General features: G+C 40.0%; 1 protein-coding gene across 12 annotated transcripts; it reads right to left on the reverse strand.

The window, feature by feature from the left end:
- Window positions 1-15: 15 nt before the first annotated feature.
- On the reverse strand, window positions 16-27992 carry Ms4a13 (membrane spanning 4-domains A13). 12 transcript variants are annotated; one of them, NR_197294.1, is made up of 8 exons: window positions 27820-27992; window positions 24962-25077; window positions 22716-22856; window positions 16852-16908; window positions 15380-15499; window positions 12457-12634; window positions 5874-5969; window positions 16-599 (listed from the first exon to the last, which is right to left on the reverse strand). NR_197294.1 is itself a non-coding variant. In NM_001432488.1 (8 exons), the coding sequence occupies exons 2-7, from the start codon at window positions 25010-25012 to the stop codon at window positions 540-542; spliced, it is 525 nt and encodes a 174-aa protein (NP_001419417.1). In that variant the 5' UTR covers window positions 25013-25077; window positions 27820-27992; the 3' UTR covers window positions 16-366; window positions 497-539. The 12 variants fall into 12 exon arrangements, 10 of the variants coding, with proteins under 10 accessions (NP_001419417.1, NP_001419418.1, NP_001419424.1 ...); NM_001432488.1 differs by lacking the exon at window positions 12457-12634 and having other exon boundaries at window positions 16-366; window positions 497-599; NM_001432489.1 differs by lacking the exon at window positions 12457-12634 and having other exon boundaries at window positions 16-366; window positions 497-599; window positions 27760-27992.

The raw sequence follows: 27992 nt of genomic DNA on the forward strand, positions 1-27992 counted from the left end.
AAGACAGCAGAGACATGCAGGGCAGAAAGGAACTTTAATGAGGACAGAGAATGCCTTGGGACAATAAAGGCATTAAATTGGTGACCCTTTGAGCCTTGCTTTGTGGAGGTAGAAGCTAGCTTGAGCAGAAGAATGCAGAACATGGAATGTGCTTTTCACTCACAGGGAAAGAAATTAGTTTTCCTCTGAATTGCACATTGTACCCCAAATCTCATAGCCTGCACTCTACAGGTTTCAAGTGGTTTTTCTGGTCAACTGCAGATGATCTGCTGGGGAGAGTTGACAGCTCTTCGGAGTGGCTAGCTAGCAAATGCTTTCTTGCGATGGCCTCATACTTACATAGGGATGAGCTTTCTCCTCTGGAACCTAGAATATATGTGCATAGACACTTCTTAAATACCAAGGGGTAACTTTCACCTTGCTGTGAATTTCCTTTTGCACAAAATGTATGGGGTGTGCAGTAGCCCTGTTATATGGGAATATCATGGGCACCTACATCAGGTGTTAGTGGTCATGAAACTTGCTCACGTCTTCTGTTTTCAGAAGTTGTCCTCTACTACTTCAGTAACACTTTCTGAATTTTCATCTTGTGTTTCCATCTGGAAAAGAAAACGCAGTCATTTACAGATGACAACCAGTGTTTCAAGTCATCAGAGTGATGGCAAATTAAAAAGAATATAGGCCACATTGGTACTTATGGATTACGGTCCATAGAGCCATGTACTCTCTTCTGTTTTCATTCTCAATCCAGTCTACCTTATTTTTATGTCTCTACTGCATGCCTTGTGATATGGTTTCTGATATTTATATGTGCGTGGCTGTTTTGTCTGCATGTGTGGGCACCACTTGCATGCCTGATACCTGACGGGGCCAGAAGTGGGTCTTAGGTCCCTGCAGCCGGAGTTGTTGTGAGCTGTCCTTTGGGTGTTGGGAATGGAACTTGAGCCTAGGTCCTCTGGAAAAGCAACCAGTGCTCTTAACCACCAAATCAATCTCCTTCCTGATTTTTAAAAATTTCATGTACTTTTTGAACTCTATATATATTCAACCACTCCCAGATTAATCCTAGCTTTATATGATATTTCCCAATGATTGGCCATTCTTTCCTTTTCCAGAGTTATTCTGACTTTTAAGTAATCAATTCTTTTTTTCTTTCTAAGTTTTCTAGTTAAGCTTGCATCCAGAAATGCTTAAAAAATATTTTAGTTTTTGTTGGTTTGAAACTTCATATGAATAAATTAAAAGGTATGCATTTTGGGAGAGTCTGGACCACAGTCGGAACATAAACACTGCCACTTGTCTAGCACCACCTTCAAGACACAGTTTGCTATAATTTTATTTTTTAAAATTATTAAGGTGCCACATACAAATTTATCAAAGTACATTGGGACTACAGGTGCATGGGAGCTTATTAAAATCAAATAAGTAACACCAGACTCAAGAACTTATAAAACACACCAGAGGCGGAAAGGGCATGAGCCCTTACTGGGACCCTGTGTTGACATCACCTAACGCTGTGATTGTGGAGACTTCTACCAACCTGTACTCTGTTTGCCTGAGTGTGTGCCAAGGGAAGGACAGGAAGATAATTTGTGGTTATCCCAGGAGCTTTGTGTTGGTTTGGTCTCCATTCTTGACATGGTCTTTTCAGTTGCCATTCATTGGTCCACCATTCATCTGTCTGGATCTGCTGTCCACTTGTCTGCCCATTCATCTATCTAGACTTGGTCCTGTTCTCTTTTACAGGCTCCTCGTCCAATTACTTGCTTCTGAAGTTTGACTCAACTCTGTAGCTCTGCCCAACTCTGACCCAGAGTCCTGACTCTGTAGCAGTAGTGTCTCCTGTAGAAGAACAGGGTCACTTATCTGATCCTACAGAGATCCTATGCGTCCCTGTCAACCTGTTATTTCTGCCTCTGTTAGGCTTCTTTGAAACATCTTCAACTCTTTTGTGGCAATTTTGTAACGTGCCAAGCATACACACACACATAATATAAATATTCATAGTAAGATATGTAATGCCTGATCCAAGAATTAAAATTAGTAGTTAAGATTGGATCACATGAACTTGCGTTTGCCTCAGTGGGATGTCAAGGAAACTATTTGCTGTCAATGAAATTACCATTCTTTGTAAACTTATTGCCATTGAATAAATTCTGACATTTTGGACAGATACATTTTGGACAGGACATTTTGGACAGGACATTTTGGACAGTGTGTTCATCTATGTTTCTGATACAGTGAGCTTGCACTCAAACCCTAGGATCCAACTTCACTTAAACCCTAGGATCCAACTTCCTTTTATCTAAATTCTATTTTTGTCCAGTCATCTTATTTAATGAGTCATTGTTGTTGCTCTTTAAACATAAGTCCTTCGATTTTTTGAAAAATTTCTTGGCACAGCCGTAGCCAATGGAAACAGTGAGAGTCATGAAGCAAGCATAGCTTTTTGACACAGTTCCTGCAAAGCTAAACCCAATGCTGCAGTCGCCTCTCACTTTTGGTTTTGGTCTATTCTTGTTGCATTCTTGGGGAGCTTTCTGCATTATGACTCATTTTATGTCTTTCCCTTGAAAATTATGTCTGAGTCTGTTTAGGGCAGTTCTAAACACACTACCCCTTCTGCTCTCAGGGAAATAACCTTATTTTTCCCTATTTGGAAGTCTTTGTGCCCTGGAGATTGTGACAAGCCAAGAGATATTAGAAATTTCTTTATGAGGACATGACTCCAGGATCTTCTTGGTATGTCTGCCCCTAAGCAAACTCAGAAACAGAATAATGACATCAGTAGAAACTTAGAAGTGGCAAGCTCCTACTGACCAGGAGAATTGACATCAGATCAGAGGCCTCCTTCTACTATATACTCAGAGCTTTCTGAAAATGTAGTTTATAAGATTGGAGAGGTCATACAGGGTACACACCCCTGTAGTAAAAAGAACTCAGTAATAAAGTTAGATTGGTTAGAATGACCTTTTGCCTGCATTATAGCATGTATAAACAAGGAAGGACATATGAAAAAGGAGTTAGGTCTCAGGATTTGCTATTCATAAAATGGCTGGCTCAGATATTTTCTATTTGCCTAGCACTTTGAAATCACAACTACTGCCAGTCTAGGAACAGGCTGTCATATATTAACTGTGCTTGCTTTACTAAAGATATTCAATAGATTCTTCAAAATGGGGTTATAGGGCCAATAATAAAAATAAAAATCTGTTCTTATCTGTACTTGCTAACTGTAATTAAACTTGTAAACTCAGACATGTAATGAGAAATCAAACTCATGTCCAGAGACAAAATGATATATGACCTGTATTTCTTGGAAAATCATGAGTCTGTTTTTGTTTTATGAAATCTGTATAGTTTGACTGCTAGTTATTCAGGGCTACAAGATTCTCCTGACTACCATTCCTGACTCATTCCTCCTTCAATGACTAAGTCCTTACTTCCTCTTAGGGACCTGTCAACTACTGGGACTGACCCCAAGTACTTTTTTCCTTTCTTTAAACCAATGTATTTTATTTATTCATGTTAGTCCTGCTGCGACTTGATGTGCCAGGGCAGGCTGGTACCCATGGGGCAGCACTCTCTTTCTGAAACATCACCTTTGTTTTCTCCTGACACCAAGACTACAGTTCCCAAGTCACATGTTGGTTTAGCGTTTCTATTGCAGTGAAGAGGAAAACATTTAATTGGGGTTGGCTTAGACACTTCAGAATTTAGTCCACTGTGGTCATGATGGGAAACATGGTGGGATGCGGGCAGACATGGTGCTGGAGAAGGAGCCAAGGGTTCTATATCTGGATCGACAGGCAGCAGGGAGAGAGAGAGAGAGGGAGAGAGAGAGAGAGAGAGAGAGAGAGAGAGAGAGAGAGAGAGAGATCCACTGGCCTCCCTAGAGCATCTGAAATCTCCAAGCTCACCCCCCAGTGACACACTTCTCCCACCAAGGCTACACCTACTGCAATAAGGCCGCACCAATAGTGCCACTCCCTGTGAATCTATGGGGGATATTTTCATTGAAACCACCACACATGTCATTAATTTTTGCTCCTTTTATTTCAGCTATTGTTTGAAACTGGACATCTTAGGTAATTGTTAGATACTTTAGGTAAATATTAGATAATTTAAACCAGTGGTTTTCAATTTTGTTACTGTTACGAATTGTAATATAAATATCCGTGTTTTTTAATTGTCTTAGGTCATCCCTGTGAAAGGGTCATTTGACCCTTCAAAAGGGTTGTGTCCCATGTGTTGAGAACCACTGATTTAAATAGTTTCATCTTTCCCTGGGAGTGGTGGATGCTACTTTCTCTCTGGAGACTTGTTTATACTAATTATGTGGAGTCTGTTTCCCTTAGAGCATGCCTCTGATGTATCTACACATTTCCATTGTTTTCTGGTTCCTAGCTCTCCTTAAGGTCCATTTCTTAGTCTACCCCCCAGGGCTAAGCATAATTGCTCAGCCAGTAATTAGACATTGGTAATACTAAACACATCTTGTTGTGGCCCAAATTACAGTCTTCAAAAGACATACATCAAAATCCGAACCATTGGCATCTTGGAATGTGAACATGCTCAGGGATAAGATCTTAAAAGGGTCAACAGGATTATAATAATGCCATTTTTCTGGGCTGTAGTCCAATGTGACTGGTATATACAAAAGGCAAGGAAAGACCTTGTGAAAATACTGAAAGCCAAGGAAAGGGCCTTTAGAGGAAACTAATCCCGCAGCACTTTGGGCTTGAGCTTCTAAACAAGAATTTGGAGAAAATTTTCTTGTTTAAGCCACATTATCTATGGTGCTTTGCTGTGGCAGAACTAGAGGAAGAAAACATATCTTCAATCAATAAAGATTCAGGGAAATGTTTGTAAAGTTTGGGCTGTTTATATATACTCCTTTTTTTTTTTGGTGGTCTTTTATGAACCAAGGCGGGAAACTCAGTGGGACTTTCTCTAGTTTCCTTAGTGCATACAGAGATATGAACATGTGTATATTTTTTTTTCAGACACAGGGATGACCAGCTATCAGCAGTCCACAGTGGTCTGAATGTCTCTGTTGAGTTTCTGATATTTTTTTTGTCCCAACAGTAATATGATATCCTATGATCTTAGCTGGACTGAGTGTTTTGGTCTTACTTGCCTGTTGGCCACTGAACTCTTTGCCATTTCAGTAACACTCTTCCATCCCCAACCCCAACCCAAGAAAGAAACTTTCTATGTTATTTATGCCTCAAGCAAAACCATCTGCCTCAAGCAGCAAGGCTGTGGATTCTCTAAGTCTTCCTCACTAATTACTTTACAATTCAACTTAAGGGCTGGAGGAATTATGTACAATGGTTAATCCTAATTTGTGACAATCCTAATTTAGAACCAACGAGGAGATACACTACTGGATATTTTTTTTTAATTAATGTTTTCAGAGAGGGTTAGCTGAGGGAAGATCCATGCCCAATGTAGATGGCATCATACTGTAGGCTGACTCTGGACTGTGTAAAAGGAAGCAGGCAAGCAGGGCAGCAGCATCTCCCTCTCTGCTTACAAAGTGTGCATGAATGTGTGTTTTGTGGCTTTTTGTGTACGTGTGTTTATTGCGTATGGGTGTGTTTCGTCCAAACGTGTGGAGGCAATGAGAACAATATTAAGGAAAGATTCACCTTTTATATATGTGCTTTTAATTTTAAAATTTACAGTTTCATATGTTACTCTTGTCATCCTGTTTTAAACACATATTTATGGCAAAAGAAAACAAAATGTAAAGGAAACATTATATATTCCATTGTTATTCGTTCTAGACAATTGTAGCTTGCCACATATGTCCTCAAGCTTAGGTACTAGGAACCAAAAGCCCTTGAATTGTTGGAGAAAACACTTACCAAATATGCACAACCAGAGATGGAATATGTGAGGGCGACCACAAATTCCAGGGGGTAAGAGCACAGCAAAATGCGGGAGACTTCCCTTCCCAGCTTCTGAAACCGGGAAACAGGGAGACATGATGTATCATCAGTTTCAGTGTGTGCCCACCCAAGAGGACCCTAAAATAAGATTCAAAGAGAGGAAGGAATGCAGGGGCAGGAGACCTTCTTCTGTTTGATTTCCCTGAGAGTTTTCAGTTGTTTATTTTTATCTTCATTTGTCATACTTTTATTCTTCCCAGTGCACCTTCTGGGGCTTCTGTACTTCATCGTCACCACTTAGCTTTTCTGTCACACTTCTTGACCATTTTTAGGCTCATGAATGTATTCACTATCTAAACTTTTCAGCTAATCTGGCTGTTATTATGAAGAAGAAGAGGAAGAAGAAGAAGAAGAAGAAGAAGAAGAAGAAGAAGAAGAAGAGGAAGAAGAAGAAGAAGAGGAAGAGGAGGAGGAGGAAGAAGAAGAAGAAGAAGAGGAGGAGGAGGAAGAAGAGGAGGAGGAGGAGGAGGAGGAGGAGGAGGAGGAGAAGAAGAAGAAGAAGAAGAAGAAGAAGAAGAAGAAGAAGAAGAAGAAGAAGAAGAAGAAGAAGAAGAAGAAGAAGAAGAAGGTGATGATGGTGGTGGTGGTGTCTGTGTACATCTGTGTCCTCGTGCTCATCTGGAGGTCTAAGGGCAACTACCAGGAGTTGTTTTCCTCCCTTCCACTGTGGGTTCCAGAACTGAACTTAGGCTGTCAGGTTTGTGAGGAAAGGCAAGTGTTTTCACCTGCTGAGCCACCTAGTTGGCCCAGTTTAAAAAGTTATTGCTAATTTTTGTTTCATTTTCTTGTGTGTGTATTTTATGCATGTTTGTATGTATGTAACTGTGCAAATGTGTGGTTGTATGTGTACATGGATGTGTGTGCTTATAGAATCCCCTCCAAGAATGATGTTAGGAGTCATCCTCGATTATAATCGTTTCCACCTTATTAAGTGAGGTAGGGCCTCTCAATCAAACCCAGAACTTTCTGATGAGGCTGATCTTGCTAGCCGGTTTGCTCTTAAGATTCCTTGTCTCTGCCTTTGAAGGCTGAAATTGAGTTTTATCTCCTTTCTCAAAGATCAAGTGACCACAGGTGTGTGGGTTCATTTCTGGGTCTTCAATTCTATTTCATTTATCTACCTGCCTGTCTCTGTACCAATACCATAGTTTCTTTTTTTTTTAAATCACTATTGCTCTGTAATAGAGTTTGAGGTCAGGGATGGTGATTCCCCCAGAAGTAACTTGGGCTGGCATTTGTGTTCTCTTAGGGTCTGTATGACATCTGTTCAGGATTTTCTGGCTTTCATAGTTACTGGTGAGAAGTCCGGTGTGATTCTGATAGGTCTGCCTTTATATGTCACTTGACCTTTTTCCCTTACTGCTTTTAATATTCTTTCTTTGTTTTGTGCATTTGGTGTTTTAACTATTATGTGATGGGGGGAGGAGTTTCTTTTCTGGTCCAATCTATTTGGAGTTCTGTAGGCTTCTTGTATGTTTATGGGTATCTCTTTCTTTAGGTTAGAGAAATTTTCTTCTATAATTTTGTTGAATATATTTACTGGTCCTTTGAGCTGGGAGTCTTCTCTCTCTTCTATACCTATTATCCTTAGGTTTGATCTTCTCATTGAGTCCTGGATTTCCTGTAAGTTTTGGGCTAGGAGCTTTTTGCGTTTTTTTTTTCTTTTTCTTTTTCTTTTTTATTAACTTGAGTATTTCTTATTTACATTTCGAGTGTTATTCCCTTTCCTGGTTTCGCTTTTTGCGTTTTACATTATCTTTGATAGTTGAGTCGATGATTTCTATGGAATCTTCTGCTCCTGAGATTCTCTCTTCTATCTCTTGTATTCTGTTGGTGATGCTTGTATCTACGGCTCCTTGTCTCTTCCTCTGCTTTTCTATATCAAGGGTTGTCTCCCTTTGTGCTTTCTTTATTGTTCCTATTTCCATTTTCAATTCCTTCACTTGTTTGGTTGTGTTTTCCTGTAATTCTTTCAGGGATTTTTGTGTTTCCTCTCTAAGGGCTTCTACTTGTTTACTTGTGTTTTCCTGCATTTCTCTAAGGGAGTTCTTTATGTCCTTCTTAAAGTCCTCCATCCTTATCAAAAAATGTGATTTTAAATCTAAATCTTGCTTTTCTGATGTGTTTGGATATCCATTATTTTCTTTGGTGGGAGAACTGGGCTCTGATGATGTCAAGTAGTCTTGGTTTCTGTTCCTTAGGTTCCTGCGCTTGCCTCTCGCCATCAAGTTGTCTCTGGTGTTTGCTTGTTTTGCTGTTTCTGAGAGTGACTTGACCCTGCTGTTGGCCTCTGTGTCAGCACTCCTGTAGAACTGTTTTCCTGTTTTCTTTCAGCCTTTCCTGAGAACAGGTGCTCTGCTCTCAGCTGTGGTGGCGCTCCTTGAGACTGTCTTCCAGCTCTAGGAGCGGGTAGGGATCAAACGGTCCTGCCCCTGATTGCTCGTGTAGGTCCTTGCACCCAGCGGTCACAGTTGGCACTATGTGATTCCCTCTTGGGTCTGGACTGTGGGCAGAGGGTAGTCTCCTCTGACTTCTCAGGAGTATCCACACTTCTGAGGGTCCAGCTCTCTTCCCCATGGGATTTGGCTGCAGGGAGCTGTTTGGCTGGTTCAGTTTGGTCCTGGGCACAGACCAGAAGTGTGGGTACTGGTGGCTGTCTGTTCCTATATCCCTGTGTCCAGAGGCACTATGAAGTTTCCCCTTGGATCAGGGATGTGGGCTGAGGGGTGCATAGGTGCCAGTCTGTCCTGTGGTCTCAAGATGTCTGCACTCCTGGGTGGATTGTGATTTCTTTATTGTTTGTATTTCCATTTTTTGATCCTGGATGGTTTTTCTCAATTGCTTCACCTGTTTGGTTGTGTTTTTTTGTAATTCTTTAAGGGATTTTTGTCTTTTCTCTTTAAGTGGTTCCATGTGTTTACCTGTATTGTTTTGTATTTCTTTAAGGGTGTTATTTCTATCCTTCTTAAATTCCTCTAACCTCATCATATGTTGTGATTTTAAATAAAAATCTTCTTTTCCTGTGTGTTTGGGTTTCCAGGGCTTGCTGTGTTGGGGGAACTGGGTTCTGATGATGCCAAGTGCTTGATTTCTGTTGCTTAGGTTCTTACTTTTGCCTCTCGCCATCTAGTCTCTGGTATTAGCTGGTCTTGCTGTCTCTGACAGTGGCCTGACCCTCATGTAAGCCTGTGTGTCAGCACTCCTGGAGACCAGCCTTTTCCCAGCGGGATCTGGGGAAGGAGAGCTGTGGCCCTGTGTCAGCTCTGGGTGCAGGCAGAAACTGGAAGGATCCTGTCCTGGACTGCTCCTCAGTTCCTGTGTCCAGAGGGCTCTGGGTTTTCTCTTGGGTCAGGAATGTGAGCAGAAGTGGTGGTTTCCCCTTTTATCTCAGGATTTTTTGCACTTCTGGGAATCCAGCTCTCCCTTCATGGGTTCTGGGTCCAGAGAGCTGTGGCACAGGTTCAGCTCCGGGCACAGCTCCTTTAGTGTTTTTCAATTAGGCAGTTATACCAGTCTCTTTAGTACTGGACTGCTCTTTTGCATTGTCTATTTTCATCACTTAATTTTTTTTCTATTTCTTTCCAAGTAGCTAAACCTCCTAACTTCTGCCTCTATTTCCACCATTGGGCTTCCACCAGGTATCATCATTGTTAAGGAGTGCACATGAGAGATATCAAGGGCATATAAAAACTTTGCTTTAATGGATACATAGGTTAACATGTGCACTGTCTTCTCTATGAGTAAAGTATAGCTTCAAAAAAGGCTCAGGACAATTAAAAGGTAGCTTTAGGTAGCTTATCTCCTGATGAGGAGATGGTTCAGTGTGTAAAGCACTAGTATTGTATGTAAACATTATGTCTATATATTATCTATGTATCTTCTACCTATCAGATTTTTATATATCCATCTTTTATCATTTCTCTATGTATCTATCATCTATTCATTAATATATATGCTTTATATATCTATGTTCTATTATCTAGCAATCATATTTCGGTTTACTATTATCTATCTATCTATCTATCTATCTATCTATCTATCTATCTATCTAATATAGTGTTTATTTTCATACCTACTTACTTTTCTTTCACTTTTACTTGTTTTAATATGCATATAAATTTATCTCTCTCTCTATATATATGTATACATATATATTTATCCTGTATGTGAATACATGCTATGTGTATCTTTATACTATTTGTCATCATCTATATATTATATAGCTACCATCTATACTTATAAATATTAACCTCATTCAGAGTTAATATTTATAAGTTAGATTCTGAGTAAGTTGAAGGAATGAGGAAGTGCAGCACAATTTGTTTTTCTCTGTGAATAGTTTAAAATTAAATGAAGAACAAAAGGATTTTTTTCTTTTGGAACCATAACAACAGGACTAACTTGTGCTTCAGAAATATTTAAAAAGAATAGCAAAGAATTGGCATCCTGCGGTCTACCACAGTAAGCACCATGCACTTAAGAGCTGTTTCTGTGTTGTACAGATCCACCAGGGCCCAGAAATGAAATGTTTCATTTAAATGGTCCTTGTTTGCCAAGGTGTGCTGTTGTAGGATATCTAGTGATTGTCTGGCTAAACATTTATTCTAGCTCTTAGCTCTTGCCTTTTCTCTGTGGTATTCTCCTCAGATCCGACTCTATCTTGTGACTTCACGATTTATTCTCAACAGGTTAAGTCATTCTGCCCCTGTCATGGGTGGACCATGGAGGATATCTAGGGATGCGGGCAAATTAGTTCAACAGGTGGCAAGGCGACCCAGGGGAGAAGTCCGCTCCATGAGGGTATACTCATACACCCCAAGGCATCACTATCATTCTGTGGCTCGAAAGTAATTGAATTTGCATATCTGCAATGTGTCGACATTGATTCCTAAATGAGAAACTTGGGAATTAGATAGGCACACAGAGTGACCATGTGCCTATGCTCCAGTACACATTATTTCAGGATCTGGGGGGATTTGCAAAGACTGAATTGCACAGTTCTTTTGCATAGATAAATGTTTTCATGTTATCTCAGGAAAGTTGTGGCAACTCTTTCTCTTCCTTATCAAATGGAGTCAGTTTCTGTTTTAAACATAGGACCAGAAGTGCCTTAGAAGTTGCTGAGTGGAAGAATGATTAGCTCCCTGGAAGCTTGGGAGAAAGTGAATTTTAGAGACTCTACACAAATGGACTGGGACATTATGAAAAATTAGTTTTTAGACTTTAATTTTTCTATTTAATATAAGTGTGAGAAAGCAAATCGGTCAGTTAGGAGAAAGAAACTAGGAGCCCAGAGAAAAGAGGTTGCTATGGTAATTTTGTGACAAATGTAGTGATCATTCGGTGCAATTAAATTTGGTGTTGTCTCTTTTTCTTTTTACTATAAAACAATGTTTTTATTAGCATATATTAATTATTTTTCTAGGTGTTAATAGTTTTTTTTTTTTATTGAAATAGATTCTTCTCTCATATAATACATTCTGGCCACAGTTTCCCCTCCCTCCACTCCTTCCAACTCCTCTCTAATTCCCCTCTCTCCCAGATCCACTCCCCTTCTATATCCATTTAAAAAAGAACATGCCCCCAAGAGACAAGATTTGTGCCTTCATTGTCCCAGCACATCTTGCAGGCATATTAGACTGTAGATCAGTGGTTTTGTGACTGGGTTGATGTCTATTGTTTCTCTTTTCATAATCTTCAGAATACCTAGCTTCCTCTACCAAACAGACTATAGTGTAGGGATGCGGGCTCCAGGAAGATACCAGCTCTACCTCTCTATGTTCAATGAGCTTTGTGGATGTTGTCCTTGGCAATAGCTCCCCACTGTCAGTTTATGTAGTGACCCTTTGTCCTAGCATCAGTCTAGGTTGTTTAGGAATCTCGATGGGACCACCTCTGCCAACAACTCAACCAAATACAACCCAGTCCCAACACCGGAAGCCTTGACTGGCTACGAAACGATGTCCAGCTCAGACTCCATATCTCTGTTCCTAGGAGTCCTCACTATGGTCACCCTCAGGCACTGTCCATTTTTGATTTTTGAGATAGGGCCATTAGCCTCAAACTCCCCAAATAGGCAAGTCTATCTGACTAAGTAAGCCACAGGCACTAACCTGTCTCTGTCTCCTCAACATAGAGTATGCACTCTCACTACCCCTACACACACACACACACACACACACACACACACACACACACACACCACCTCTCTCTCTCTCTCTCTCTCTCTCTCTCTCTCTCTCTCTCTCTCTCTCTCTCTCTCTCTCCTCTCTTCTCTGTCTTGCCTGCAAGGCAAGTACTTTACTGAGTGAAACTCTCAGTCTCTCAATGCAAAAAACATACATTTCTGGACCACAAACCTATTTTATCCCCCTTCCCAGGGAGATCCATGCACCCTCCAACCCCTCACTAGATCTCTTCTCTTTATCTAATCTCTCTGGATTATAGCTTGATTACTATTTATTTAACTCCTAATATCTACTTATAAGTGAACACCTACCACATTGTTTTTCTGGGTCTGGGTCACCTCACGATGGTTTTTTTCGAGTTGTATCCATTTGCTTGCAAGTTTCATGATATTCTTTTAACAGCTGAGTAATACTCCATTTTGTGAATGTGCTACGTTTTCTTTATTTATCCCTCAGCTGAGAAGCATCTAAGTTGTTTCCAGTTTCTGGCTATTATGAATAAAACCACAGTACTTGAGTAAGTGTCCTTGTGATAGGGTAGAATGTTAGGTATATGCCCAAGAGTGGTATTGAGGTGGATCAATTCCCATATTAATTTCCATAGTAGCCACTATGTATGGCTGTACAAGTTTGCCCCCCCCACCAGCAATGAAGGAGTGTTCCCCTTGCTCTACATCCTTGTCAGCATGATCTGTCACTTATGTCATTGATCTTATCTATTTTTGACAGTTAACGAGGAAATCTCAGAGTTGTTTTGATTTTTATTTCCTAATGGTTAAGAATATTGAATAATTCTTTAAGTGTTTCTCAGCCATTTGAGTTTCTTCTACTGAGAATTCTCTTTTTAGATCTGTACTGTAGTTTTTCATTGGATTATTTGATTTGTTGATGTTTAGTTTCTGGAGTTCTTTATTTTGGATACTAGACATCTATCAGATGTGGAGTTGGTAAAAATCTTTTCCCATTCAGCAGGCTGCCTCTTCGTCATATTGATGTTGTCTTTTGCTATATAAAAGCTTTGAAGTTTCCTAAGTTCCTACAGTTAAACTTAGTGATCTGCAACCAGCGTTTTGTTCAGATAATTGTCTCCTGTGCCAAAGCATTCGAAGCTAGTCTCCACTTTCTTTTCTATCAGATTCTGTGTATCTAGTTTTATGTTGAGGTCTTAAGTTTACTTGGACTTGAGTTTTGTACAGGGTCATAAATATGGGTCTATTTGTATTCTTCTACATGCACCTGTTTGACCAGCACCATTTGTTAAAAATGCTTTCTTTTTTCCAATGTATGTTTCTGGTTTCTTTATCAAAAATCAGGTGCTCATAGTTGTGTAGATTTATGTCTGTGTCTTCTTCAGTTTGATTCCCTTGGTCGACATGTTTATTTATGTGAGTACTTTGTGTTTTTATTACTGTAGATTTGTAATGGAGCTTGAGATCAGGGATTACTTTAGCTCTCCCAGGTGTGTTATCTTCCTATATGAAGTTGAGAATTATCCTTTCAAGGTCTGCAAAGAATTGTGTTGGAATTTTGACAGGGATGGAACTGTATTTATAGATGGCGTTGTGTAGGATGAACACTTTTACTATGTTAATCCTACTGATCAATAAGCACGAGAGATCTTTGCATTTTTGGATAATTCTGAATTCTAAGCCAATATAACTCAAGTAAATCTCTTGTGTTGTCAACAAGACTATTCACATTGACCATAGTGTGATACATTACATTTCTATATAGTTATGACTGGAGTACAAAAAAATAAGACTGATATACATTTAGTAGTGAGGTACTAAATCCACATAACATGCAAACGCAGGTCATTAGAGATGCCTACGCAATCAGGGTTTATACACATGTGCTAACAGTAGAGCTCTCTTCCTGGTTTGCTGAATGGCTTAGTGGTCCAGAAATGTATGTTTTTTGCATTGAGAGACTGAGAGTTTCACTCAGTAAGGTACTTGCCTTGCAGGCTAGACAGAGAAGAGAGGATTGAGAGAGAGAGAGAGAGAGAGAGAGAGAGAGAGAGAGAGAGAGAGAGAGAGGAGAGAGAGAGAGAGGTGGTGTGTGTGTGTGTGTGTGTGTGTGTGTGTGTGTGTGTGTGTAGGGGTAGTGAGAGTGCATACTCTATGTTGAGGAGACAGAGACAGGTTAGTGCCTGTGGCTTACTTAGTCAGATAGACTTGCCTATTTGGGGAGTTTGAGGCTAATGGCCCTATCTCAAAAATCAAAAATAGACAGTGCCTGAGAAATGACACGTGCGCGCGCGCGCGCACACACACACACACACACACACACACACACACACACACACACAGAGAGAGAGAGAGAGAGAGAGAGAGAGGAGAGAGAGAGACAGGTGGTGTGTGTGTGTGTGTGTGTGTGTGTGTGTGTGTGTGTGTGTAGGGGTAGTGAGAGTGCATACTCTATGTTGAGGAGACAGAGACAGGTTAGTGCCTGTGGCTTACTTAGTCAGATAGACTTGCCTATTTGGGGAGTTTGAGGCTAATGGCCCTATCTCAAAAATCAAAAATGGACAGTGCCTGAGAAATGACACGTGCGCGCGAGCGCGCACACACACACACACACACACACACACACACACACACACACACACAGAGAGAGAGAGAGAGAGAGAGAGAGAGGAGAGAGAGAGAGAGAACACGCATGAGAGAGAGACACACACACACACACACACACACACACACACACTCAGGGACTATCTTGGAAGAGGAGACAAACAGCTTGTTAAGAGGTAGCGATCACAGAGGACCAACATCTTTGGGTCTTCTGGATATGCTGGGGATGCTAAACTCCCAGCATCTGTGTTTTCCTGAACAAGATGCACACAAGAGCAAACCGATCAATATTCTAGCATGGAAGAGGTTGGGGAGAGGCAGCTCAGGAGTCTCTATCCCGAACTGAGAGTCTGTTGACAGCTGACTGCCTCAGGGCAAGGAGAATCTGTTTGCTTTAAGAGCATAGCCCTAGGGAGGTCATCACACTCCAGGGGGTGGCCTTACACCTGTAAGCATGAGGGCAGCACAGAATAGTCTCCACGGGTTTTTGAAATAAACAGAACACAAAAATGAAGTTGGAATAGGGAGATGGGGGTGTATCTGAATGGAGTTGGGGAAAAGTGGGTGGTAAATATGATCAAACTATATTGTATGAAGCTTTCAAAGGATAAAGTATCATTACAAATGTAAAAAAGATTTTTCTGTAGAATTGGTTACTTACTGCTTGTCCATAATTTCTATATGACACAGAACGGAAATGAGACAATTCCACTATTGTTAGGCTGGCTGCAATGATCGTAACAATTATGCAGAGAATGTTCAGGGACATAGTACAGAGAAGCTGAAAGGAGACATGGAGTAAACATACAACATTCAGATGAAGCACTTTGGATACGTTTTCATTTTTGTTTATCTGTGTTTGTTTTACTTTGAAAAATCCAGTTCAGACTTGTAGTATGTGAAGCTTTCAAAATGTGCCTATGCTTGCCATGGTTTTTCTGGCTTGCATGAAGTCTTACATGTATCATGAATCTATTATCAGACTGCCAATTTTTGAATTCCATCAGTTCTAAAAAGACCTTTGTATTTTATAATCATGTGAGTCAGCTGTAAGACTGCTTGTAGAAATAAAGTCAAACAGGAGTTAATATGTTTGAATCCTTGGTTTTTATTATCTGGGATCATCTGTCAATATGACAGACACCAGAACTCTTTATTTTTAAGGTTTGAGATTTTACTTATCTATGTTTATGGATGTTTTGCCTGGATGCTTCTCAGTGTATCACATACATGAAGTGCTCATGGAGAATAGAAGAGGACATCAGATCCCCTTGGAGCTGAGTTACAGATGGCTATGAGCCACCATGTTGGTGCTGGGGGATAAACCCAAGTCTTCTGTAGGAGCAGTCATTGCTTCTAACTCCTGAGCCATCTATCCATTCCCAGAGTTCTTAATGTGCAAAAATTTAAGACCAATTGATTTCTAAGGTATCTTTCAGGCCTAAAATTCTAATATTTTTATTTCTAAACATTTCCTACTTACACCATGGACAGATTTTTTTTTGGAAAATTCCTTACTTTGATACAAAGTAAAATCCTATACCCAAAGTGGATAAACCAGAAAATGAACTATTAAAACATAGTAATGTCCACATAGAAGAAAGGCTTTAGATCCTGTAAACAAATTTAATAACACTGCTCAGGCAATGTTTAAGGGTAGAAATTCAAACATAATTATTACTTAAATTTAGATGTTTTTGCAGGTCAGTGTGATTGTTAACTAGGGGATCCATTGTACATTAAGTAATCTGATCTCAGGTTTTTGTTTCCCTCATTAGTTTTTGTAGAGATTGTAGATTCCTTTATTGTTGAGACTATTTTTCTTTATTGTAAAGATGTGTGTGTGTTTGTTTGTGTGTGTGTGTGTGTGTGTGTGTGTTTGTGTGTGTTTGTATGTACATGTGGGAGCAGCTACCTTTAGAGAGAGACATCCGACATCCTTTGGATTTGGAGTTACTGGAAGTTCTGAGCCAACATGGGTACTGGGAACTGAACTCAGGTATTTTGTAAGAGTAGCAAGTACTCTTAGCTGCTGAGCTGTCTCTCTGGCCCCAACACTATCTTTTCACTCAAATCTCTTGTTCTGTTTTGTAAAAGTACATACTAGAGATAACCCCCAAAATTTCAACTTACCATAAATCTACTTCGATATTTTGCTGCTTTTATTGTGAAGGCTCCTGAAAGGACAAACTAGACACAAAACATATATTGGTCAATACTCATTGATGGTGTTCAGCAGTTTAAGCATACTTTGAAACAACTCTATATTCCAGGTCAATGATTTTCAGAATTCTAATAGTAACAAAGAGAGAAGTTTAAGTAGAAGGGGTTCGGATGAGCTTCCATTATAAGGTAATGATGTTTTCAAAAGGTGACAGGTATTGAAAGAAACAGGAGGGTCACAACAGGTGTAAACAGGGGACAGAGGGCAGGATTTAGGTTGCCGTATATGGCAATGGGTCTTTAAGCCCCCCGGGACCCACGGTCAAGTTTGGTTATATGATTCCTCTTGTATAACTCATTTAGGTGCTCTTCCAATTTCTACTCCAAGCAATGACTGTGTACACATCGAGATGTGGGAAAGGTGGCCCATAAACCCATTGGACACCATGACTGTACAAATAGCCTCTTCATTGAGAGTCTATAGTCATCATGAAGGCCACAGGGTGCCCATTTTTGCTTTATTTATTTATCCATTTGTGCATGCACGCGTGTTGTGTGTGTGTGTGTGTGTGTGTGTGTGTGTGTGTGTGTGTGTGTGTGTGTCACCCCTCCCCTGCTTCCCCTTCTCTGAGAAAAGGCAGCAGCCCACAGTGGGAGTGAAAATAAAAACATTCCATGGTCTAAAAGCAAAAGGATGAAAAAAGGGGACCAAGGTTTCACTGCCTCCTCTAAAGGACATCCACCCCCCCCTAATGCCTCTCATTGGATCCTCATTCTTAAAGGCTATAGAGTATTTGAAAGCACCAGGCTAGTGGTCAACCATGCCATCACCACTTGGGTTTTCAGGAGGCACTTATCCTTGGGACAGAAATGCGTAAACACATTAGAATTTTAAAATAATTCTTTTTAAATTATAAACATATGTTCATACATGTAATTGGAAAGTTAAAATCTGTACATGACATCCAATTTAAGAGGTATTCGTAACTCCTCAATTCAGGCTGCCATGGCTGAGTACATCTTTGTATTCTGTGTGCCCTCTCCCTCAGTCATCCCCCAATCCTGCTCTTTCTCTGTATTTAAAGATTTGTTTTCTAATAAAAACATGTAATCAAATTTTGTCATGTTTTCTTTTTTTTCTTTTTCTTTTTCTTCTTTTTTCTTTTTTTTTCGGAGCTGGGGATCGAACCCAGGGCCTTGCAGCTGCTAGGCAAGCGCTCTATCGCTGAGCTAAATCCCCAACCCCTGTCATGTTTTCTTAAAAAAAAAAAAGCAGGCTACACAATTTCCCTGAAATATTCTTTGTCTTTTTAAAGTTTTAATTTTGTTGAAGTGCATCTATGTGTGTGCGGGCATCAGTCCCTGAAGTCATCAGTCGGTGCAGAGGTCAGAAGTGGGCATCAGATCCCCTGGAACTGAAGTTGTAAGAAGTTTTGAATTCCATGGAATGGGTGTTGGGAACCAGACCTTGGTCCTCAGCAAGAGCTCAAAGTACCCTAAATCACAGAACCGTCTCTCAAGCTTTTCTGTTTTAGTGATTTTGGCAAAGGTTACTTTTTTTTTTGAAAAGTAGCAGACATGTTCCATACTTTTAAAAATTAACATTAATTTTTCATATAATATATTGATCATATTCTTCTCCCTCCCCAAGTTCTCCATCCAATTTGATGTTATTTCTTCCTCAATCAATCAAGCAAGCAAGCAAGCAAGAAAGCAAACAAACAAATGAAAATACCACCGTAAAACAAAAAGGCAAACAAAAGAGAGCAACAAACCAAAGCACCACAATAAAAGCATGGAGTCTGTTCTGCGTTGTCCTGCTGTTCCCAAGTATGAGGCTCGTCTAGGAGTGTGTTTGATATACTTAGTAACTGATATACTCTGTTGAAGAAAATTGATTTTTCTCAGCAGGCCTTGATCACAAACAGCTTCTTGGCGAGGGTAGGGCATGGTGTTTACTTCCCCTTCTCGATGCTGGGATCAAGAATGACAAGTCTGGCTTGAGCTTGTGCAGATCTTGTGCATGCTGCCACAGTCTCTGTGGGTTCGCATGTACAGTATCTTTGTTGTGTCTAGGGGTGCTGTTTCCTTGGAGTCGCCAACCACTTCCGGCTCTTCCGTTCCTTCTACCGCCTCTTCTGCAGAGATTCCTCTCCTGCTCCACACTTGATCCGGGAAGGCCAAATTTTGAGGCTCGCACAGTTCTACCAGGAAGTTGATCCTGTACAGTTTGCTCTCGTTCTTGACAGAAGAGATAGGACTGCTAAGGATGTGTACACGGAGGATAAGAATCGTCTCAGGACCACAGTGTGAAAGTATCTTCCTATCATCTCAGATCCAAAGTTAGACATTGACTTTTATTTAAAATCTTGAACTGGAGGCTAGAGAGATGATTCAGTGGTTAGGAGCACTGACTGCTCTCCTAGAAGACCTGGGCCTGATTCCCAGCACCCACATGAAAGTTCACAACCATCGCTGACTCCCGTTCCAGGCAATCCAATGCCTTCTTCTGGCTTCTTCAGGCCTTGCGTGTATAAGATTCACAGACATGCAGGCAAAACTCAAATATACAGAAAATATGTGGAAAAGATGAAAATTTGTATTATTATTTTTAAAGTGTTTTATTTATTCTTTGAAAAGTTAATACACAAATTGAATGTATCTTGTAGGATTTTTTTTTTTTTCGGAGCTGGGGATCGAACCCAGGGCCCATTGAGCCAAATCCCCAACCCCATTGTAGGATATTTTTATTAGAGTGTTTTCCAACTTATTAGCAAATATTAGCTTTAGAAAATGTCTTTCAAAGGTTATCATCTAAATGACAATTTCTGCATTGGATGACATTTTAAAAATTTAGGTATTTTACTGAAAATGTTAGTTGTGCTGTGTACGTGAATGTGTGTGTGTGGGGGGGGGCAGAGGTTAACTTGGGTGTCATTCCTCAGGAGCAGTCCCTTCCTCCCTCCCTTCCTTCCTTCCTGGGATCTAGGATTGTTGGTTAGACTTGACTGGCTGATCAGCGAATGCCAGTGTTCTCCTGTCTCTGCCTCCCTGGAGCTGAGATGGCAAGTGTACATCATGCTTGTTTTTTTAAGGGTACGGTGGGTGGAACCCAGGTTTTCATGCTTGTGCAGTAAACACTCTGCTGACCAAGCTGCCTCTCAAGTTTCCCCCTGAATTTATTTTTTTAGCATGAACTAAAACACAAAGAGGCACAACTCGTTTCTCTGAAATTGTTTTTTTTCTCTTATCCTTTTATTTTCTTCTTTCTTCCATGTGCTTTTGATTTATGAGCTAAATGCACCGTTTCTTACTGATGAGGCAATGGACCGTTTATCAGCGTGGCCTTCTTAGATTTTTGCTCGCAGACACTCTGGGTTAGCATACAGATAAAGGCAGATAGATGTCTTAGAGGTTGATATTTCTTCCAGTGACCTCTCCATCCCGTCTGTGACAGACAGCAGACCATCTTTGTTCAAGGAAAGTATCTTCCTCCAATTATCTGTTTCCACCAATATTTTTTCCCTAGATTTGAGACAAGTGTTTCTAATTCTGCCATTTGCAAACCTGCAATCCCCACTCTTGAGGCCACAAAGAATCAGTTTTTTAATTCACAGATTTTTTTATTGGATATTTCTTATTTACACTTCAAATGTTATTCCCTTTCCTGGTTTCTACTCCAGAAACCCCCTATCTCATCCCCCTCCCCCTGGTTCTATAAGGGTGCTCCCCCATTCACCTGCTCCCTACTGCCTCCCCACCCTAGCATTCCCCTACACTGGGTCATCAAGCCTTCACAGGACCAAGGGCCTCTCCTCCCATTGATGCCCTACAAGGCCATCCTCTGCTACATATGTGGCTAGAGCCCTGGGTCACTCCACATGGACTCTTTGGTTGGTGGTTTAGTCCTTGGGAACTCTGGGATGTCTGGTTGGTTGATATTGTTGTTCTTCCTATGGGGTTGAAAATCCCTTCAGCTACTTCAGTCCTTTCTCTAACTCCTCCATTGAGGACCCCGTTCTAAGTTCAATGGTTGGCTGCGAACATCCTCCTCTGTATTTGCTAGGCTCTGACAGAGCCTCTCAGGAGACATCTATATCAGGCTCCTATCAGCAAGCACTTCTTGGCATCCACAATGGTGTCTGGGTTTGGTGACTGTATGTGGGATGGACGTTAAGATGTGGCAGTTTCTGGATGGCTTTTCCTTCAGTCTCTGCTCCACACTTTATTTCCTAAACAGAGAATTTTTAACAGTGGAATTCTTGAGTGGCTGAGAAGTACTGAAAGAAATGTTCAATGTCCTTAGTCATAAGAGAAATGCAAGTCAAAATGACCCTGAGATTCCATTAGAAGGCTAAGATCAAGGGACAGCACACACTGGTGAGGACGTGGATCAAGGGGACCAACCCTCCACTGGTGACAGGACTGCAAACTCGTATAAAATAGAATCTTTTAACCACAACCTTAGTGAAATGTAGTTTTACTCCTGCTTCATGCACGTATCCATGCAGATGAACAGGGCTTGAGTAAAGACTTCTCTCACTAAGAAGTCATGTTCTTTAACCTTGTGTCCTTAATGCTGTGTAAGAATCAAATTGCTTTTCCATAAGCCACATACCCTCTCCCTTTTCCTAGATGGTCACTTCACACTCTCTCTTCTCCTCTACTAGCTGGTCCACATGACTACCCTCACTTTCAGCCCACATCTTCCTTATACATTGAGATACTTGAAGCATTTGTAGAAAATCTTCCACAAGCTTCCAAAGTCCAGTGAGTTGTTCTCTCTTTGTTGCCTTGCCTCAGCACTGTTTATATTAGTGGTTATAATTCTTTGCAATTGATGTTCTATGCATCATAAGGTGCTTCATAGCATCCTCAGCTTTTGCTCACTAGATAAAAAAATGAAGAACATCTCCAGATACTATGACATGTTTTCCAAGGGAGCAAAATTAATACTGATTGAGAACTATCACGGGACAACATGATAATAGCTATTTGTTCACTAAAATTTGCTATTTTCTGCCAACATAAATACATGATTGCAACATTTCCCTTATTATTATCTCATGTCATTTATTGCTTTTAATTCTGGTACCCCTGCCCCGACACACACACCAGCAAAAGAGATGATATAAAAAAAGGACATGAAGTTGGAAGGGAGATGTGTTAGGAGATCCAAAAGGAGTTGGAGGGAGGGAGTCAGGTAGAAATGATCAAAATATACTGTACATATGTTTGGAATTATCATAAAGCAAGTGAAAAAATAAATAGAAAAATTTCATCAGCTCTCATTCCATGTTCCTTAAGTCCATTTAGGTTTCACATCATCATTTTACTAAAATAAGTTGTCACATTTATAACCTTTTCAAACTTTTTCTTATTGGCAAATAAACAGAAGACAATAGAGCTGATCTTTATGTCTTGTGATACATTCTTCCCTTGACCCCTAGAGGGATCCCACATTCCAAATTTTCCTTCTGCCCAGTTGCTGCCTAGTCACTACACTGGAGTATAGACAACGGAAACCTGGAAACTAACCATGCTAATAGACATGGTGGCTAAAAGTCTTTGTCTTTGACACATCTAGGGATATAGTCTACATTGTGGTTGCCATTTATTCTCTCATCTACATTTTTTAGATAATACTTGTAGATGAAGGGTTCTTCATACATATTTGTTGAAAGAAGAAACTGGATTTTGAATAAGTCAGCAAATGGCATTTAGCTATGTGATTCTTCTGAAAACCTTGTTTAGAAATGAGCCCCTACCATCCACTATATGAATCAATATTGTTTACTGAATTAATAAAACCAACGCAAATGTATTCTACTCACAGTAAGTCCCCATAAAGAAGTTCCCATTTTGTAAGTTAAAGGTTCGTAAGTTCCAAATACTCCTTTAATTTGTCCCATATACAACAGCAATAGGAAATACCACATGAGTACATGATAGATACCAATCATAATCTGGATAACCTGTGAGAAGAGAGAGAGCCGTTAGTATTGAAATGATGTAATGGAAAACACAGCTTCAATAAACATAAGAAGCACATGTTTATAAAAGGTGGACGTGAACTGGTCATGCATTAACTATGGAGTTCTCATTGGTTGTACCAAACAGGATTAAGTCAAGGTTTGTGAAGAAGTTTTCTGGTGTATGAGGGACAAGCTCAAGTTTTCTTATGGAAAAGCAATTCTTGTTTTTTTTTTGTTGTTTTTGTTTTATAATTTTTTATTAGATATATTTCTTTACTTACATTTCAAAGGTTATTCCCCTTCCTGGTTTCCTGTCCATAAGCCCCCATTCCCTCCTCTCTCACTCCCCCATACGGGTATTCCCCCTATACATCTCCCTTATTGCCCCCCATATACCCCTGCATCGGGGGTCCAACCTTGGCAGGACCAAGGGCTTCCCCTTCCACTGGTGCCCTAACAAGGCTATTCTCTGCTACATATGCATTTGGAGACCTGGGTCAGTCCATGTATAGTCTTTGAGTAGTGGTTTAGTCCCTGGAAGCTCTGGTTGGTTGGCATTGTTGTTTTTATGGGGTTGCAAGCTCCTTCAACTCTTTCAATACTTCCTCTAATTCCCTCCAAGGGGGTCATATTCTCAGTTGGGAGGTTTGCTGCTATCATTGACCTCTGTATTGGACATGCTCTGAATGTGTCTCACAGGAGAGAAGTGAAACAGAACTGAAGACCCAGAAATGAACCCATACACCTATAGCCATTTATCTTTGACAAAGGAGCTAAAACCACCCAATGGAAGAAAGATAACATTTTCAATAAATGGTGCTGGTTCAACTGGCAGTCAGCATGTAGAAGAATGCAAATTGATCCATTCTTATCACCCTGTACAAAGCTGAAGTCCAAGTGGATCAAGGACCTCCACATCAAACCAGATACACTCAAAACTAATAGAAGAAAAAGTGGGGAAGAGTCTCGAACACATGGGCACTGAGAAAAGCAATTCTTAATCCAGAGCTTGTCACTGGATTCTAGAAAGTCTCACTCATACCCTCCTGCTCACCAACCAACTACCAACCAACCAACCAACCAACCAGATTGCAAAGGATGGGGTATGCATGTGTTCGGGGAGAGCAGATTAAGATATTTCATTCTGTTTCCAGAGTAGTTTGTCACTATAGAGCTAAGAGTTCCTGTGCAGCAGCTTGAACAGCTGGTCTGCATGGCCTAAAAATTCAAAGGAAAAGTTGGGATCCTTGAAATGGTTTTTTTCCCTGCTAGCTATGAAATCCTGTGGTTTTCCTAACTTCTTGGTGTTTGTTAATAGCACTAGGAAAGCTTTAATCTCAGATTCATAACTAAACAGAACTGTGTGTTCATCCTACTCATTAGTACAGGGATTAAGAGAGATTGCTGATAGACCTCTTTTAAACTAACAAATACATGGATGCTTTTAAATTTGACAATTCATTCAGATTGCTGGATTTCCTTGGGTGTGGCAATTCAGTTGATATGCTCATATCTTGTCACATGCTTCTTTGTGAAGGGTTGGGAGACCAGGCAAAAACTACACAACACAATCAGCATGATTTAAAAGCAAAAAACAAAACAAAACAAAAAACATTTTGCCTCTTAGCTATTCAGATCCACCCCTTTCTAGATATAAGATCACCCTTTAAGAAACTGACATCATTGAAACATTGAATTTTAGTCGATCAGAGCAGGAATTTCACTGCTATGATTTGAGAGTGGAACCTTCCACAGGATTGATCCCATGTTTGCTTGCCCTAGCTGGTGGTGCTGTTTGAGAAGACTGTTGAATCTTTAAGAGGTGGAGACTCACTGGAGCAAGTTAACTGTTGGAGGTGGGCATTGAGGCTTTGTAGCCCAGCCCCTACTTCCTGTTTATGCTCTGATTTCTGAATGCAGATGCAATGTAACCAGCAAGTCCAAAGCCTCCTTTCCCCACTGCCCATGCTTCCCCTGACCACTGTCATATCCTCTCCACCACAATGGACTAAATTCCTTCAAGGATGATCTGCCAAAACAAACCCCCTTCCGCTCAGTTACTTTGAAGGAACTTTATCTCAGTAACAAGAGAGCACAACACTCACCCCTAAAACAGCGGTGTTTGCTGAAGATATTTTTGAATTTCTACATCCCATACTTTCAGAATTTCCTCTGGTTGATTTTGTTTCTAATCTTCGGTGATATCTTTATTACCAAACTTCTACAAAAGAACACAAAACACACATGCATGCTCTTTTTCAGGGAAAACTCATAATTTGATTCTTGGTGTTTGACAACAACCTTCACAAACTCAGAGGCCACAGCATTTTTAAAAAGTATACATTTACTTATCGCAGTCTTAAGTGCTGCATGTCTAAACCTCCAGAATTAAAAAAATGTCTCTTTCAATGACTAGGAAGTACTGATATATTGTACATGTCATCTCTTCCTACTTAACTGTTTCTAGATGATAAGGAATAAAGGTCAACTAGAGAATAGTATTAGAGAATTTCAGTAAAGTTTCAATGATTTATTTAAATTCACAATCAATTTAATGCTAATCATACTTTGCATTTCCTTTTAAAATTTGAGAGTTTCACATATGGGTAAAATATATTTTATAATTTCTATCTCTTTTTCCCTTCCACTCCTCTTGTGTCCTCATACCCTCTTGAATTCATGACCTCTTCTTCTATTCTTAATGGTGGTATGTATATATGCATATATATACATACACATATGCTCCTAAAGTAAATGTTGTGCTTTCAGACACCATCTCTAAGAAGCAATCAAGAGTTGAGACGTAAAGGCAGCTAAGTTTAATTTCTCTGCCATGATCAGATATCCACAGAATCATAGAAATTGTATAGAGAAATGCTGAAATGCTATATTAAGAACATTCCTCTTTCAGAAGACAGAAACATAAGTCATGTTGTGTTTATGGATAGATTTATTCACATTGGTAGCATACCAGTAGAAGCACTACTAATTTGGGGAGTAAAATATTTAATGTCTCTGTAATCTCTGCAATCTCTCTGAGGTCCATAGTAAAGTCATCCAAATGAAAAATTCATAAAAATGCTAATCATAAAAAGTATGTGTGCATTGCTTAATTGCTTAAGATGCTCAGTTTAATTGCTGGAAGAAAAAATAATGAAATAACTAGTTAGAATTCTTTCCTTAAAAAAACTATATTTGACTACTCAACAATCTAATTAAGGATCCTAATTTTGTATAAATAAATAAATAACCATTACTTGTTTTTATTTTCTAGTGATCCCATTGTTAATCTAGAAGTGGGTGAAAGACAAGTCACTTAGTTATTATACCTAGCCCAACTGTCACATGCTAAAACTTGCACAGATATTCTGGAATAATGTCTATTATTTATCCTGAGCATCTTTAGCAGAGATAAAAACCCATCATATAAAGGTAAAGTAATTGAAAAATGATTTTTAAAGCGTAATTAATTTTTAATTTTAGGTAGTTTCTTTTTTTTTTTTTTGGTTCTTTTTTTTTGGAGCTGGGGACCGAACCCAGGGCCTTGCGCTTCCTAGGTAAGCGCTCTACCACTGAGCTAAATCCCCAACCCCGGTAGTTTCTTTTATATGTATAATGAATTTCAGTTATCTTCCTCTATTATTCTGTTTTATCTGCTCACCTTCTTTTGCTAAAACTCTTTTTCTTTACAAGTCCCTTCATTGTTTTCCTGTCTCTTAATAGGGTTGCCCTTATGAACATGGGGGGTATGTTATTTCCTGAGTCCTAGGTTATACCATTGAAGAAAGTGATATCTCTTCCCTCAGACACTATTAACTGTTAATAATCCCTCAGGGTGGGGTGAACCCTCCAGAGCCCTTCCCCTCTCTGATGAAGAAGTTGATGACTCTAGTCTTGGGTAGGTGACCACATCTGTAGTGAGTTCATGAGTGCATCACCCATGTTACATTCAGAGGACAATGTTGCACAGCCCTTTCTACAACTTCTGACTTTAAATCTTCCTATCCTCTCTTCTATAATGTTCCCTGAGCTTTGGTGTGTGTGTGTGTGTGTGTGTGTGTGTGTGTGTGTGTGTGCGCGTGCATGTATGTGTGTCCCAGAAAAATAATTTAAACCATCTTAAATTTTACTTTAAAATAATTGTGTTTCTGAATGTGTGTTTGGATACCTATGAAAAAGGATGTCACATCCCCTAGAGTTAAAGGTGGTCCTAAGATGCCTGGAATTAAACTCTGGTTCTCTGCAAAAGCAGCAAGACTCATGACCACTGAACCATATCACCAACCATATATATATATATATATGTATATATATATGCATATATATGAAATACTCAGATGTTTATCTTAGCATTTTGCCCATAATTCCTGCCACAGTGTGTTCCAACTTTTGATTTTCACGACTGACTTCAAATCACTTTGAGTCCCCAGAAACTAAAATGTTCATTTCCACGTGTTTGTGGCCAGTCCTGCTTAATTCCCTGGCCATACACATTCAGCTATTCCCCTCTCTCCTCCCCCCTTTCTGACTGATATTTTAAGTGAATACTTTACTTAAGGCGACTGCTGGGGAACCTTGCTGTTATAGCATGACTATAGTCATGTTAAATGCTTTACTTTCCACCTTACTTCATGATACACCCATAAACCAGCAGTCAGTACTAGATGAAATCTAGAAGGAGCAGGTAAGAATGAATAGCTGCTAGCAACTACTTGTGAGGTCAAGGCAGGGGGATTGCTCAGCCCAGGAATTCAAGAGCAATCTTGGCAACATAGTGAGACCCCACTCACATCTCTAAAAGTAAATAAAAATAAAGTTTTTTTTTTTTTTTTTTTTTTTTAGATCAAACAAGAGGGTATAAACGATGGAGATGGAGATGTGCCCACCCTCTCTCTCCTCATACCCCTTTCTCCAAAGAGTGTCCATTTCTTTGCTTAGCAAAAGTAAAGAGGCACGCTGTCACCTCGCATTTCACCAGTCCCAAGGATCCAGGTTCACCCTATCAGGCCCAGGTCTAGGCTGAAGAGAAGGATCACGGTGGATGGTGTTCTCAGCGCTAGACCTGGCTGCATTGCCATCAGAGGCAGCAGCACCCAGTCTAGCTCCCAGGTGGTTGTCAAGCTCCTCAAGCCTTCC

This window comes from Rattus norvegicus, chromosome 1, assembly GCF_021556685.1.
Source record: "Rattus norvegicus strain SHRSP/BbbUtx chromosome 1, alternate assembly SHRSP_T2T, whole genome shotgun sequence".
NCBI classification, from domain to species: domain Eukaryota; kingdom Metazoa; phylum Chordata; class Mammalia; order Rodentia; family Muridae; genus Rattus; species Rattus norvegicus.

Excerpts from the sequence above, each read along its gene's own strand:
- Ms4a13 (NM_001432488.1), bottom strand. The coding sequence starts at position 25,012 with ATGGGATGTAGAAATTCAAAAATATCTTCAGCAAACACCGCTGTTTTA. Across the intron at positions 22,857-24,961 it reads CAAACACCGCTGTTTTAGGG|GTTATCCAGATTATGATTGG; the intron begins GTGAGTGTTGTG and ends CTCTTCTCACAG. Across the intron at positions 5,970-15,379 it reads ATAGAAATTATGGACAAGCA|AAGCTGGGAAGGGAAGTCTC; the intron begins GTAAGTAACCAA and ends TCCCGGTTTCAG.